The sequence below is a fragment of the Varanus komodoensis genome, unplaced genomic scaffold (genome assembly GCF_004798865.1).
Source record: "Varanus komodoensis strain SLA01 unplaced genomic scaffold, ASM479886v1 scaffold18_1, whole genome shotgun sequence".
NCBI classification, from domain to species: Eukaryota; Metazoa; Chordata; class Lepidosauria; order Squamata; family Varanidae; genus Varanus; species Varanus komodoensis.
This window is the reverse complement of record NW_025335548.1, coordinates 320,453-333,666: the sequence shown is the minus strand read 5'-3', so window position 1 is coordinate 333,666 and position 13,214 is coordinate 320,453. Positions and strand designations below refer to the sequence as shown.

The 13,214-nt window shown below is 37.5% G+C and overlaps 1 protein-coding gene across 8 annotated transcripts in view; it reads left to right on the top strand.

Moving 5' to 3' along the window:
* ATF2 (activating transcription factor 2) overlaps nucleotides 1–11,858 on the top strand; it is a 56,243-nt gene extending 44,385 nt beyond the window's left edge. For all 8 annotated transcript variants that reach the window (XM_044426959.1, XM_044426957.1, XM_044426958.1 and 5 more), the window contains 2 exons: nucleotides 2,101–2,206; nucleotides 9,015–11,858. In XM_044426959.1, coding sequence (XP_044282894.1) covers nucleotides 2,101–2,206; nucleotides 9,015–9,241 — 333 coding nt within the window. In that variant the 3' untranslated portion in view covers nucleotides 9,242–11,858. The remainder of the gene's footprint in view (nucleotides 1–2,100; nucleotides 2,207–9,014) is intronic.
* Nucleotides 11,859–13,214: the final 1,356 nt, after the last annotated feature.

The window sequence follows — 13,214 nt, the reverse complement described above, 5'->3', positions numbered from 1 at the left end:
CTGACGTACTGCTCCCCAAAGAAGCCAGAATTTATGAGACACAAATGACATTTGACTTGTTTCTGACTTAATGGTCTTGGTTTAGTCTAGTTTGGAACAACAGGCCAGGATGCTGGATCTGAATTATGCAGTATACAAAGTAGCTGCTCTTTCCAATGGGAGAAGCAGATGGGCTGTATGAAGTTAATTCATGGAAATCAGGATTTACCAGCAATCCTGGCTTTGCAGTTCTATGCAAATAAAGTCACTGGAGTATGTCTTTATTTTCCCTCAAAAGGTAATATGAATATTAAGTTAATCTTACTAATTTTTAGACAAGTAATATAGCAAACAGAATGCAAAGAGACTAAACTACATTTTGACATGAGGCGCAGTTTAGAGATTATGCTCAATCCATGCACACCAGCTGCAGTGTGGTTTTCAAATCACATTGGGTCAAACCAAGGACCCACCTAGTGGCCAACCAGCTGCACACCAGAATGATACAAACAGAGCAAGAGTGCAGCAACGCTTTCCCACCCATGTTCCCAGAAACTGGCCTATATAAACAAAAAGGTCATGAAGGCCATGAAAATGCAGTCAGCCCATTTGCTGCTGCTGCTCAATTCCTAGCATTCTGGGAACTTGTAGCCATTGTAGGTCTTAATATAGTATGATATTAATATAAAAAGTAACTGCTACAATTTTTTGCAAGTGTGTGTGAATGCTGTGAAATTGAAGGTTATTGTAAACTTTGACCATATTTAAAGAGAATCCTAGCCAAAATACTTTAGGGGTTGTTTTTGTTTTTTACATTATTAGCTTATGTTGTTTTCAGTAAATCTTTAGAAGGTTTAGTTGGTTTTAGCTTCAGAGTAGAGGAGCCTGCATGTCACACAGCCAATGCAAAAGAACCTTGACTTATTGCTCAGGCACTGCTGGATAGGCAAAACCATCCTATCCTAGATCAAACCTTCAGCTCTCTTAATTTATCTCCAGCAGTGATAAATTCTTCCTTATATGTTTAGGGACATAGTACTTGCACATATAGAGGATGTATTGACCGTATCTCTGTTACTGAGTGGCAGCAGCAGTTCAGATGCATTGGACAAGAGCCAGTGGTACACCTGTGCAACAGAAGGTGGTTTGGGGTTGAAAACTTTTGCTGAAATGCCCATGCCTGGCTAGCACCAGTGCAAGATAATATTGCAAGGTTTTTGTAAGGTTTATTTACTCATGAGTATTGAACCTCAGGCCTTTGAGCTGAAACTGGCCCACCTTGGGTCGCAATCCAGCCCTCCAAAATTCCCCAGATACCATGCTCCTTTCCCCATTTAGTAGTTTCCCTGCTCTTGCTCCATCCCCTCCCATTCTGCAAGCTTGAAACACCTCTTCTGTGGCTTACTTCCTGGCAGTAAGAGCTTTGAACTAAATTAGGTTGGCATTTTGACCCCACCCCTTACATTTGGCTCCACCCCTTTTGTCTTCAGCCCCTCCTACTGCTGGAATGCAGCTCTCAAGAGCTCCTCCAAAATTGAATTCATCCCACAGGCTGAAAGATCGACACCCCTGGGTTAAAAGAAGTGGGACCAAACTCCTCATGTGACTTGCGTAGGATGCTGCTCCAGGAGCAGAATTCATAGATTTGGTTTCACTATTAGAGGGCCGAACATAATAGCCAGAACATTGGTCTGGCTATTGTTTCTTGCATCTGTCAGTGGAACTATATTGTTGATAAATTTTATAGACAAACTTTGTATATATTCTTAATTATATACTGTCTGGGATTCATTCCCCATTCAGTTATTTGACACTTATTTGTGCCAGTCAAGAAACTTCCCTTTAAAATAGTGCATAATTTGGTATATATAAGTGGACTTGCATGCAGAAAGGAGAGATCATGAAAAACTGTGATATAAGATCCTGAACTCATGGCAATTTCTAGTAGTTTCCTCAATGTAGAAAATGTAAATAAACTGTCTGAGTGGGACTGCTCTTGTTGTATGAGTGTGCATAGAGTGTGAGTGCTGTGCCTTTTATTTGTCTTTACAAACCTTATAAAGCTCAGTCTGAAATGTATGTAACTTGATCTTGGTAAAGTATATAACTTTTCTTCTTCAGAATGAAGTCACCCTGCTGAGAAATGAAGTGGCGCAGCTGAAACAGCTTCTTCTGGCTCATAAAGATTGCCCTGTAACAGCCATGCAGAAGAAATCTGGCTATCATAGTGAGTAATGTTCCATTACCTATAGCCTTAGGCTATACTCGTGAAATACTGCCAAAGCAAACAGAGAAAACATTAAATCGGAGAAGTGATGTTCAAATACTTCACTTTAAATATAACAATTTCTGCAAGGTTACTGCAAGATAAATGCAATGACATATTGAAGCTTCTTCTGGATTTGTAGAATTTTTAAAGCTATGCACTGTTCCTATACAGGCCTCCTAATTTGGTGTGTATTAATGCAGAAGGATTGTAAGCTGTTTGAATATTTATACTATTTTTAATTAAAAAAAAAATAAAGTCTAGGAGGTTTTTCACAAAAAGGGTTGCAAGGTATAAGATGGGAGCTCCTTGCTCTTTGTTTTACTTTACCAGTCTTTTCACCACCCTCACCACCCTTTTTTGCTATAACCTGATTGCTGAAGAGGAAAAAAGCTTCAATTGATGAGTGTACCAATGCACATATAAAAGTAAAATCAGTAATGCATTAAAAATATTGTTCATAGCTTTCTTACTTTTTCAGCATTTTAAAGGTTAATTGTATATCTCTTGTTAGTTTATGTTTTGGATAAAAAACACAGCCCTAGAACCAGCTGCTGCTGTAGAATAAATGGCCAATTTTGTCCATTGTACACAAATTTGTTACAAATAACTGAGCTGGGAATGCATTAGGCAACATTCATAATATATAACCCACAGCTTTCGTTTTTATGATTTAGTGATATTTCAGGATATTTGTAAATGTGAAGATTGTTTCTGCCATATGTAGCCACTTCATTTTAATTTGCCAGTGTCAGTAATTTAGGAGAATAAAAGAACATTTTGTATTGCATGCAAACAGTTCCTCAGGTGCTTGCGATAAAACTTAATGGCCACCATCTTTACTTGTAGTCATTGTAAGCAGTTTCATCAGAATGGGCAATATTTTTTAATTTAAAAGATTCAGGAGATTTAGCAACTCTCTGTGGCTGTATATATTTAAAGCACTGATTTTGTCAGTTTTGAGCTTATAAATCTCAGTCCTTTTGATCTCCAGTCATTTTGACAGGATGGAAAGTGGCATCTTGGAGCAAATTGAAACCATGTAGAAATATGTTTTGAATTTATATTAACAATGATTGTTGCAGGGATGAGGCCATTATGGCTCCCATCTGACAAAACAACATTACTTCATATAGAAGCTGCTGTAGGATAACATTTTGCATGCATAGTTGCTGAACATGCGTAGACACTTTGAATGTTGATACTGAGAAAGAGAGCTATCTTTCTGGTTGTATATTTAACTACCTCCAAGTTTATGCCAATAAACATACATGCACATATAGACCACATTTCAAAATCAGCTACACTGCTATAAAGTGATATTGTTTTGTGGAAGGAATGGACAGTTATCAATTATGGCAGAATGCTATTAGGTATTTAAATTGCTTATTGTAAATATTATAACTGTGCAGTAAACATAAAGAATTTGCTTATACCACATCAGATTTATAATAATAGTTAATATAGCTTAGTATATATGATGGATAATGTAAACATGGGTAACTTTACAGAAGACTTGCTGCCTTTCATTTTTTTCTAAGCTATGTTGAGCAATTTTCAGACCCTCCTGGAGATCCACCCTAGATGTTTAGAATATTCAAAGCAGTAACAGTAGCAATAATTACTACTGTATTTCCGGTTTGGTACCTGTCTGTGGTAGACCAAGTTCATGAAAGTGAAGTTGCATGAATACCAACATGTTACTTGACAAAGATCCAATGGTGGTGTTTGCTTGTGGAACAATTTTTGATCCAGGTGTCCTGCAGACACTGCAGCTAATAGCCAAGCAGGGAGTAATTTTTTATGATTTGGAGGATCTTTCAGCATTAAGTGCAGTGTGCTTCAGGTACTGCAGGGCAAAGAGGATTAGGCAGAATATGCCACTGCTTCCTCTTCTTTTAGCTGAGGCATTCACAAACTCAGAAGCTGCTTCACAAGTGTGTAGTTAAGTAGCAAGAGAACCCTTGGAGAAAATCCTGGAAATTTGCTGGTGGAAACCCTTCCTTTGGAAAGCTACTAGTTAGTGATTCGGAAAAGCACTTTTATCCATATGATTTTAACTAAATTCATTGGCTTAGATTCTGAATCTCTCTCAAACCATGTTCCCATCAGTAGAAGGGGGACAGATAATGCCTAAATTTTGTGTTGCTCTCCCCATGAAAATATGCTGCCCAAGGTTGGAACATGAGAAAATGACAGTGGGAGCTGAAGAGGAAAAGGAGAATTGGCAAAAATCACATCACAAATCCTCCTTCTTCCACACGTGAGACTCTAGATTTGAGTCCCTTCCATTTACAGAAGGGCAAACTCAAGATCCTCTGTTGGAGGTGCCATCTTCAGAAAGCCTCACTGTCCTTAAGTCTTCATTTGCTTTTGGTCAACTATCTTCATCATGTAGCACTTGCAGATAAACCTAGCACTCCACAGCTTTGTTTCTATATGAAAATGTATAGGTTTCTAAGAAAAACAAAGTCTTAAGTGTACAAAGTTCTGTTCTTTTAATCATGGTTTCCTCACAGCATCTTTCATTTAAGAGCTTGATAGGTGTGTACCAACTGCCACCAGCAATGTGAGGTGGAAAATTTTCCACTGCAATACATATTCTGCCAAAAAATAGTATTACATTGCTTACAAACTAAAAAGACAAGACTCGCAAGAGAAGGGGAGTGGAGGAAAAAGAAAGAGGAGGGAGTTGAGTTCTTCAAGGCCAGGACAAGGTGATGAGTCTTGTGGGCATTTAAATGCATTTTGGACCAGGCTGGCTGATGGATGGGGCCAGAGTGTTCTTTCTGCTTCGGCAGTCCCGGGGCTACAGGCATTTGGATCTGAGTGTTCCTTCTGGCAGGGATGGAAAATGAGCTCCCTGCCACTGTTGCTTTTCTGGCCTGTGGAGGGGCCAAAGTAGACTGATAGCATTCCTGAGAAACAGAGGGTGCAGGCTCCTAGTTAATTGAATGCCAACTTTGGGCAACTGGAACTAATATATTACTACTCAGATTTAAAATCAGAGTCTAAATTAATGTTATTCAGGTTGTTATCCGTAGAAGCACACACTGTTCCTCAAGCCTGCTAAAATTATTATGTGAAGTTTACTGGGCCAGCAGTGTAAGGAAAGTGTGTATTATGTAGCCGTCATTTGTTAAAATAATCACAAGTATTCCACTAAAATGATTTCCCAGTGTGTGAATCTGGACACAATACCCATTTCCCCATCAAATATTTCACTTCAGCTCTGTTTGCTATTGACAGCAGTTCTTGCATAATTATATAGCATGTAAAGTTAGCATGGCATACAGTTTAGTTTCATTTACTATATTAAGTTTAAAACCTCTATCAATTTAGGGCAGCAGAAAATCTGTATCTTTGGTTGTCAGGGCAGGTGCCATGACCTCCAGACCCAACAAGTTGCTAATCCCCAGTTATGGAGTACTTTTCAAATTGAAAGAAGCTGTGCAGGAATTGGGAATTTTGAGGATGGTCAGTGTAATACACTTCACGGTAGACAGTAATTCCTTCATGGTGTCTCATGTCACATCCCTTCATGTATCTTGGCTTTTGAAACATCAGTTGCAGCCCACCGAGTTGTTAATGACACTATGTGGAAAAGTTTTCTTAGAAGGACTTTCCATAGTTATTCTGATAGATTTATGAAAGTAGTGGGGAATCTGTGATCCTCCATATACTGTTGGACTGTAGTCTCAGGGAACAAAGCAAACAGTCAGGAATAATGGGTGTGGTTGTCCACAAATCTCTGAACACCACAGGTTCATCACTCTTGTTTTAAGAAGCCATCAGCATATAGATTCCAAACCTAAAGATGATCGAACAACGCTTTCTGTAATATGTTGCCTTTCATGGTGGCATCTTACCCAAGTTATTTCTGATTCATATTTTACCTGTTTGTACCAAACCTTTCAGGATGCTAACTTCACAGTCTCCTTTGTACTGTTTTCCTTTATCCCAATATTTTCATGGTTTTTATATCTCCCAACTACCTAAAGCTCAGTATCTAATAACCACCCCACAATGGTCTTATTATGCTTATTTCACAGTATTTATAGTATCCCACCCCAACCATTTTATAGGTCACATATTTCCTCTGTTTTTCTCCAGGGGTCCAAATATTTGCTCTGTCCATAATGTGGAATTAAGATTGAGCTAAAAAGTTAACATTCTGTATATGCCCTATTAATATTGTCCTGGCTCTGTTTAGTATTGTGCTTTTGCTATTTCATTTTTCATTTCATTTAAATTTTATTGCAGTTTTAGCAATATGAATAACATTTAAAAAAGGATTGAATTTTAGTGAAGAGTAACATGGTTCTATATTGAATTTTACCATATTTATTGAATTCCCATTATTTTCCTGGAAATTCTTCATAAATTTATACTTTCAGCAGTTTGCAGAACAAAATATGTTTTTGGAATCTGCTCAGAGAATTTGGTTATTGGACTGATTAAAATATAATAAATATGCTTTTTTAATTGGTTCTAGTGATTTGCCTTTTTTGGATGTAAAGTCAAACTGTGGTTTGCATGTTACAAATGAGCCTCAGGGTTGTGAATTCCTTCCAACCTTTTCCTTCTGCGGTCTGAGAAGGAGAACAGGAGCCTTCACTTCCATTTTAAACAAACTGTGGTTACCTGGTATGTCCACAGCCAAACAAACTGTGGTTAGGCAAAGAAGTCAACTTTGAAGCACTATTTTCCATCCCTCCTTGTTCCCTTATGCCTTATTAAGATTAACCACAATTCAGATATAAGAATAAAACACATCTAATTGAAAATGGAAGCTAAAGCTTTGAGTCTCCTTGCAGCCACATTGGGCTAGGAAAATGCATGAGCCTGAAGGCTCATTCCCATAAAGCTAAACAAGAGTTGGTCATTATATCCAAACTCAATCATTGGTTAAAATCACTGGTCATTTTCCTTGTGCATCATCAGTAACTCTTCCTTGTTAAACAATGACATGTGTGTTTGTATCTTTTAGTAAAATATTTGTAGATTGCATTTATTTAATTTATAAATTCCTGTGATTTTGGGTTGGCATAAAAGCAGCATAATATTTTAAAACTACATGCATATTTACTGTTATCATAGTGGGGTGAGGGGGCTTCGTGCCTGTAGGAAAACAAGGGAATCTGAATTTTTTTCCACAGCAATATAACAAGATTAGGCTTCTGGAAAAAAAATCTGGCAAGGTTCTTTTTCTTGGATTAATGGTTCTTGAGGTCCCTGGGGTTCTGTTGTCTTTGTTCTATTAAGACCTTCTGGTGCTTTCAGTTTTTAAATTTGGAATGGTTTTAAAAATTGCAAATGGGTTTTCTCTGACTGGATTATTTCTTTACAGATGATTTTATAATCCTACTTTCTAGGGCAATATCCAGTGTCATGTAAGAGAAGACAGCTCATAAAATAGAATTTCCCTAGAAAGGCTACAGAGGAGGACATCAAGGATGATTCAGGAACTGGAGATGAAGCCCTGTAAGGAAAGATTGAGAGAAGACTGAGAAGGGATATGCTAGCACTCTACAAGTACCTCAGAGGCTGTCACAAAGAAGGACAAGATCTCTTCCCATTCATTCCAAAGTGCAGGACACAGAACAATGGTTTTAAGTTTTTAAAAACCCAGATATAAACTAGACTAGGAATGATTTCCTCATTCTCAGAGCAGTACAACAATGGAACCTATTACTGGGGAAGTTGTGAGCTCTCCTTCACTAGAGACATTCAGTAAGCCTCTGGACAGTCATCTGAGTGGGATAGTGTGACTTTGGGTCCTGCAATGCCTTTCTGGACCTTTCCAGTGATCCTTTGATTTCTCTCCTTCCCGCTCCATCCCTTGCCCTCCTGACAGAGCACTCTAGGTCAGATGGATTCGAGGTTCCCTCTAACTCATCATATACCTCCAAACCCTTATGGATTCTTTGGAGAACCCTCCAAAGATTTCTCACCCTAAAATTAGAATTCGAGTTTTGAATAGGCATGCTCCTCTTGAATTATCATACCTTGAATTTCCTTAGTATGTTTCCTCATTTGAACAGTAAAAATATTTCATAGGCATGACAGCCTATAGAGCTACCTTTATTTGAAAGTAAACAGCCACATTTACATGGTGAGAATCTTTAGGAGTTCTTGTCTCTGGATTTATATTGATTCTAATGGCAGAAAACATCATTAAAAGATTCACTTTTAAAGTATTTGATTTATAGTGCATGGAAAACACTTTCAGTTTGCAGGAAAAGCTGTGTTTAAGGGCTGTGTATTCTAAAATCAAAACATGGTTTGCCCTTCAGGCAAACCACCTACATTTGTGAGGTTATGACAAAACATTCCCCAAACAGTAACGTGGATTCCAAGGTGCTTTAGGATGAATGGCTGGCACTGGAAGCTTCCTCCTTCACTTCCTCCTGTGCCCCTTTACATTCTCTTCTGGAGGATCCCTTGACCCACAAGAGTGGGTTTTGTGAGCATGAGTAGGAGAACAAGGGGCTACAGTGAATAGGATTAATCATTTATTTTTCTAAGTGATACAGAAAGTACTCATGCTGTCACTTGCTAGCAGTCCTTGCTTTCCTATAAAAATCTATTTATTTTATTGCCTTGTAAGTGTTACCCTTAAATGAGTGAATAACCTCTTCTAAAAAGTTATTGATGTTTGTGCCTGAAAAATCCCAAGCCCAATGGTATTTGGAGGGCACTTCTGTTGATATAAAATTATCACTAATAGACATTTCAGTCAAAGGAAATGCTTTTCTTTTCTTTCCAGCCACAGATAAAGACGATAGTTCTGAAGACATTTCCGTGCCAAATAGCCCCCACACAGAAGCTATCCAGCATAGCTCAGTCAGCACTTCCAATGGAGTAAGCTCAACCTCCAAGGCAGAAGCGGTGGCTACGTCGGTCCTCACCCCGATGGCAGACCAGAGCACAGAGCCCGTGCTTTCGCAGATTGTAATGGCTCCTCCGTCCCAATCACAGCCTTCCGGAAGTTGATTAAAAACTTGCATTGCTTTTAGATATTCCTTAGCAACTTCAAAGGGAAACCAAGGAGAGCAGCCTTCATCTAGGAGAAATCTGTAGTTTAAAAATTATTCATCTGTAAAATTCAAACTTGAATTTGGCTTTGAAAGTTGGCAAACAGGAATTGCACAGCAGGTTCTACTCTCTTAATAGACACCCAGGTTTGTTTTTCTTTCTTCAGATTGGTCATTATTTTCAGTGCTTGTCATGTAGTGTTGGTACAGTTATGTACTTCTCTTTCATTTGATGGTGTTCCAGAGATCAGTCACTTAATGCTAACCCCCAAAACTGTGATAGTAATCTTGTAATATTTTATACCAAAGTTCTGCATAGATTCCTATTGACTTTGTAAAGTCTACAAGATCAAAAAGCACTAGGCAAGAGAAAAAAGACAGGAACAGTAAATTTGCTTTTAGTCTTTTTGCCTTTATATTGTTTTGCACATTATGAGAGGAAAAACATTGGGAGAATATGTTTGATTATATTGTTGTAGCATTTTCTTTTGCTTTTTAACTGTTTGGGTGTTTTAAAGAATTTTGTTTAACAGGGCCAGTACAGTATATAATATACAGTACTTTTATGCACATACATAATCTTGATCAGGGTCATTGCTAGCTAGATTTTGTGCTTTTTTTCAAACAAATGTCATCTTAGCTAACACTTCCATTTTTAAAATCAGAAACTTCATTTTTGCTGCAAAAAGAAAAACTGCAGCGACCCTTTTCTTATGAAAGTAACAAAGAACAGCAGACAGACACACAACAGCGTTATGAAAGATGGAATACCTTTTCAAAGCTAACTTGATATTTTGTGGTTTCTTGAGTCTTAAAGTGAGGAGCTAATTCATACTTCAATATGGTGTGGATGCCAGGAAAGTTTAAAGTTCTCTCATCAAACAACTCAAGATTACATTTTTGTTGTTGTCTTGTATTTGCAAGGTAACTTGTACTTTATTCTTGTGTAAGCACTGTCATCTTTTAGTAGCAAAATTTTGATACCTTTCTTGTTGGGGGTGGGGGAATCAATTATCTACCATACCGTGGAAACAATGTAATTATAGTGCGGGGTGTGCGCATGTGTGTATGTATGAGAGAGAGTGTGAGAGAGAAAGAGAGAGTGGTTTACTAGTATATGCCAGCAGTCTGTGCTTGAATGTTTAAAGATGCCTTCAGTGTGATGCTGGCTTGATAGATGTTTGCAGTTTTGAAATGTTATTTACTGTGTGAACTTGGATAACTAACATTCCATGATGTAGTTTGTTTCTGATGAGATGATTGTAGGTACAGTTCTTCTCATTATCCAATCATCTGTAGGATATTGAGTTTTTTTAATGTGCCATTATCTATTTTAATTCTGTACTCATGTTAAAAAGTATACTATTTTATGATTAACTTGTAAAAGCTCAAAAAATATGTGTGTGCTTTCACATCAGAAAATGTTGTATAACAGCAAAGTACACAGTAGCAACATCTGGCAGTAGAAAGCAAGTTCCATTATGTATATAACAAACATTTAATGCATTTATTGTGGGTTGTGTAACTCATTTGTTCTATGCTCTGTTTTAACCCAGGGTGCCATCAAACTATGAAATGAAGCATTCAGTTTTAAATCATTGAATTGTAATTGGTGGTAATGGCAGAGAACAACTTTAATTTGAATGATGTACAACCAAACAAGAATGGAAGCTGGACAAAGTTATCAAATTATGTATATATCATTTCAGTGCTTTGTCCAAAAATAAGAATTTAAATATTTTGTGTATTAAAAATGTAAGGAAACAGGTTTTTGCGTAGTCTGCAAAACATTGTTCTAAATACATTTATCATGTTTAAAAGGAATTTAATTTTGAAAACAAATTTTCAGAATTTAAAGAACAAAACCCACAGATCTTCAATATAAAATGTGAATTCTACAAGAAACCGCTGCAGATCGTTGCCCTGATCCAGTCAAATCATGCTGAATGGGGATATACCCCAACCAAAAGCAAGTTGAGGGCATCCACATTCATACACAAACCCAGTCCCTGACCTTGTGAGTTAATTAGGAACACAGAAGCCTGCTTCTACACACATTTCCTTATCTGGACTGGGGCGATTGTCTCCCACTGTGGATTGGATGAACCAGGTAGCTTAATTTGGTTCTGTTTGCTCCCTTCAGTAGGATGGGCATAATGACCTGGCACTGCTGTGCTCTTCTACCTCCCTTCATTTCCTCACTGGAATGAATGGTGTTTGTGCAGTAGCAATGCCTGGTGCTGTATAAGGCATTTCTATTTTTAAACCTTATTTAATATAAAACGGTTGGCTTTTTTTTAAGTAATAAAGCTGTTGCTGTTGTAAAGTAAATCTAAATATGTGTAAGGAGATATGTAAATGATTTTAATGGAGGGGCTAGTGAAAATCCTATCTATGTTCAGCCAACAGAAAAGTTGTACAAGCATAGATTCCATTTTAAAATGTATGTCACACTACTTCTGTATTTCTCATTTGAGATTCTTGCGTTTGACATGTTTCACAAACTGTACAGTTTTCTTCAGTGTGCAGTTTGCATGAGTAAATCATCAGAGAATAAAATCTATCTTTAAATTGTACCTATTGCATTCTGAAAAGCCAAGGTGACATCAGATTTCTTTCCTGCTCTGGCGGTTCCTACTCCTTCTGTAAAACATGATACCAGGAACAGTTTGTTTCCTGTATAGTTTAGATTGAAACCATGCTCCTCCTAAATTGCTGAGGCTACAGGCCTGCATATACTTGGGAGTTTCACTGAACTTAGCGAGCTTTACGTCTGAGAAGGCAGCACTAGTTCTCAGGGCTCTGGAGGTGGCCCAGAGTATTTCTCATTAGGTGGAAAAGAATGTGGATAAACCAGTGTGCTACTTTCATGTCTAGAAAACAGTAGCTGTGCTAGAATTTAAGCAGCCACAAAACACTTTGTTTCAAAACCGATCTTTTATGGCAATAACTCTTCAGCCCCATTCTCAGATTTATTAATATTATGTTCAGTAGGAAGAGACATTTGTGGGTTCAGTAAAATGGGCTTTATTTGGTAAATAAAATGTTAGAGAGATGCAAGGGATAACAATAAGTATTTCATTGGTGGATATTTCAGCTGTGCCTAGAAGAAATTGGCAGTAAACACATAATGGATTTGAAGTTATACATGTTATGTTATTTTAAACTTTGAAGTAGTTTTTTGTTTATTCAGCCTTGAACATAAAACCATAGAAAACCCATGAATGAGGAATGTGATCATATGCAATCCTAGACTTCAAGCAAACATGCATGGGATCAGAATAAATTAATTAAATTGCTCCTAAACTGTAAGCCATTGTGGCCTTAGTAGTTGAATATTTTAGATGAGCTCTTTAAATGTTTGTAGGAATGCTCAGTAATTTCGTAAAGTTCCTCCAGTTATGCAGTTATAGATCTTTCTCTTCTGAATGATGTATTTTGCTTGGTACATAAGAGAAGACTTGTACTGTTACAAGAAACAAACAGTGTAGCAAATCTGTTCATGATGAAATGCAGTTGAGTTTGTGGAACAGGTATCCAGCTCATCCTTTACCACATGAAAGTAGCTCCTCTGAATTGTTTTTGCATGTGATCATATTTTGAGGGAAGTTCTGAGCTCAGTAAGCAGACAGCTTATTTATAGGAATGGCAGTAAAAATTCTGTAGATGCCCGATAAGGTTAGCCTTCCAAGAGCTTGCATTTTTGCTCCCAAAATTGCAGGAGGCAAGCAGATTTTCAGAAAGTGCAGGGAAGGTGGCAGGATGAGGTTCTTCATTTAACAATGAATCTAATGATTTTTCAGGAAAATGCCACTGCTATCTTAAATGGCTCTGAAAAGCTAAATGTTTCTGCAGTCAATCTTTTACCTTCCACCAAGACACTCAAATGATTTGTTCTGTTTCCACTCCAGTCATACGAATCATAATTACAA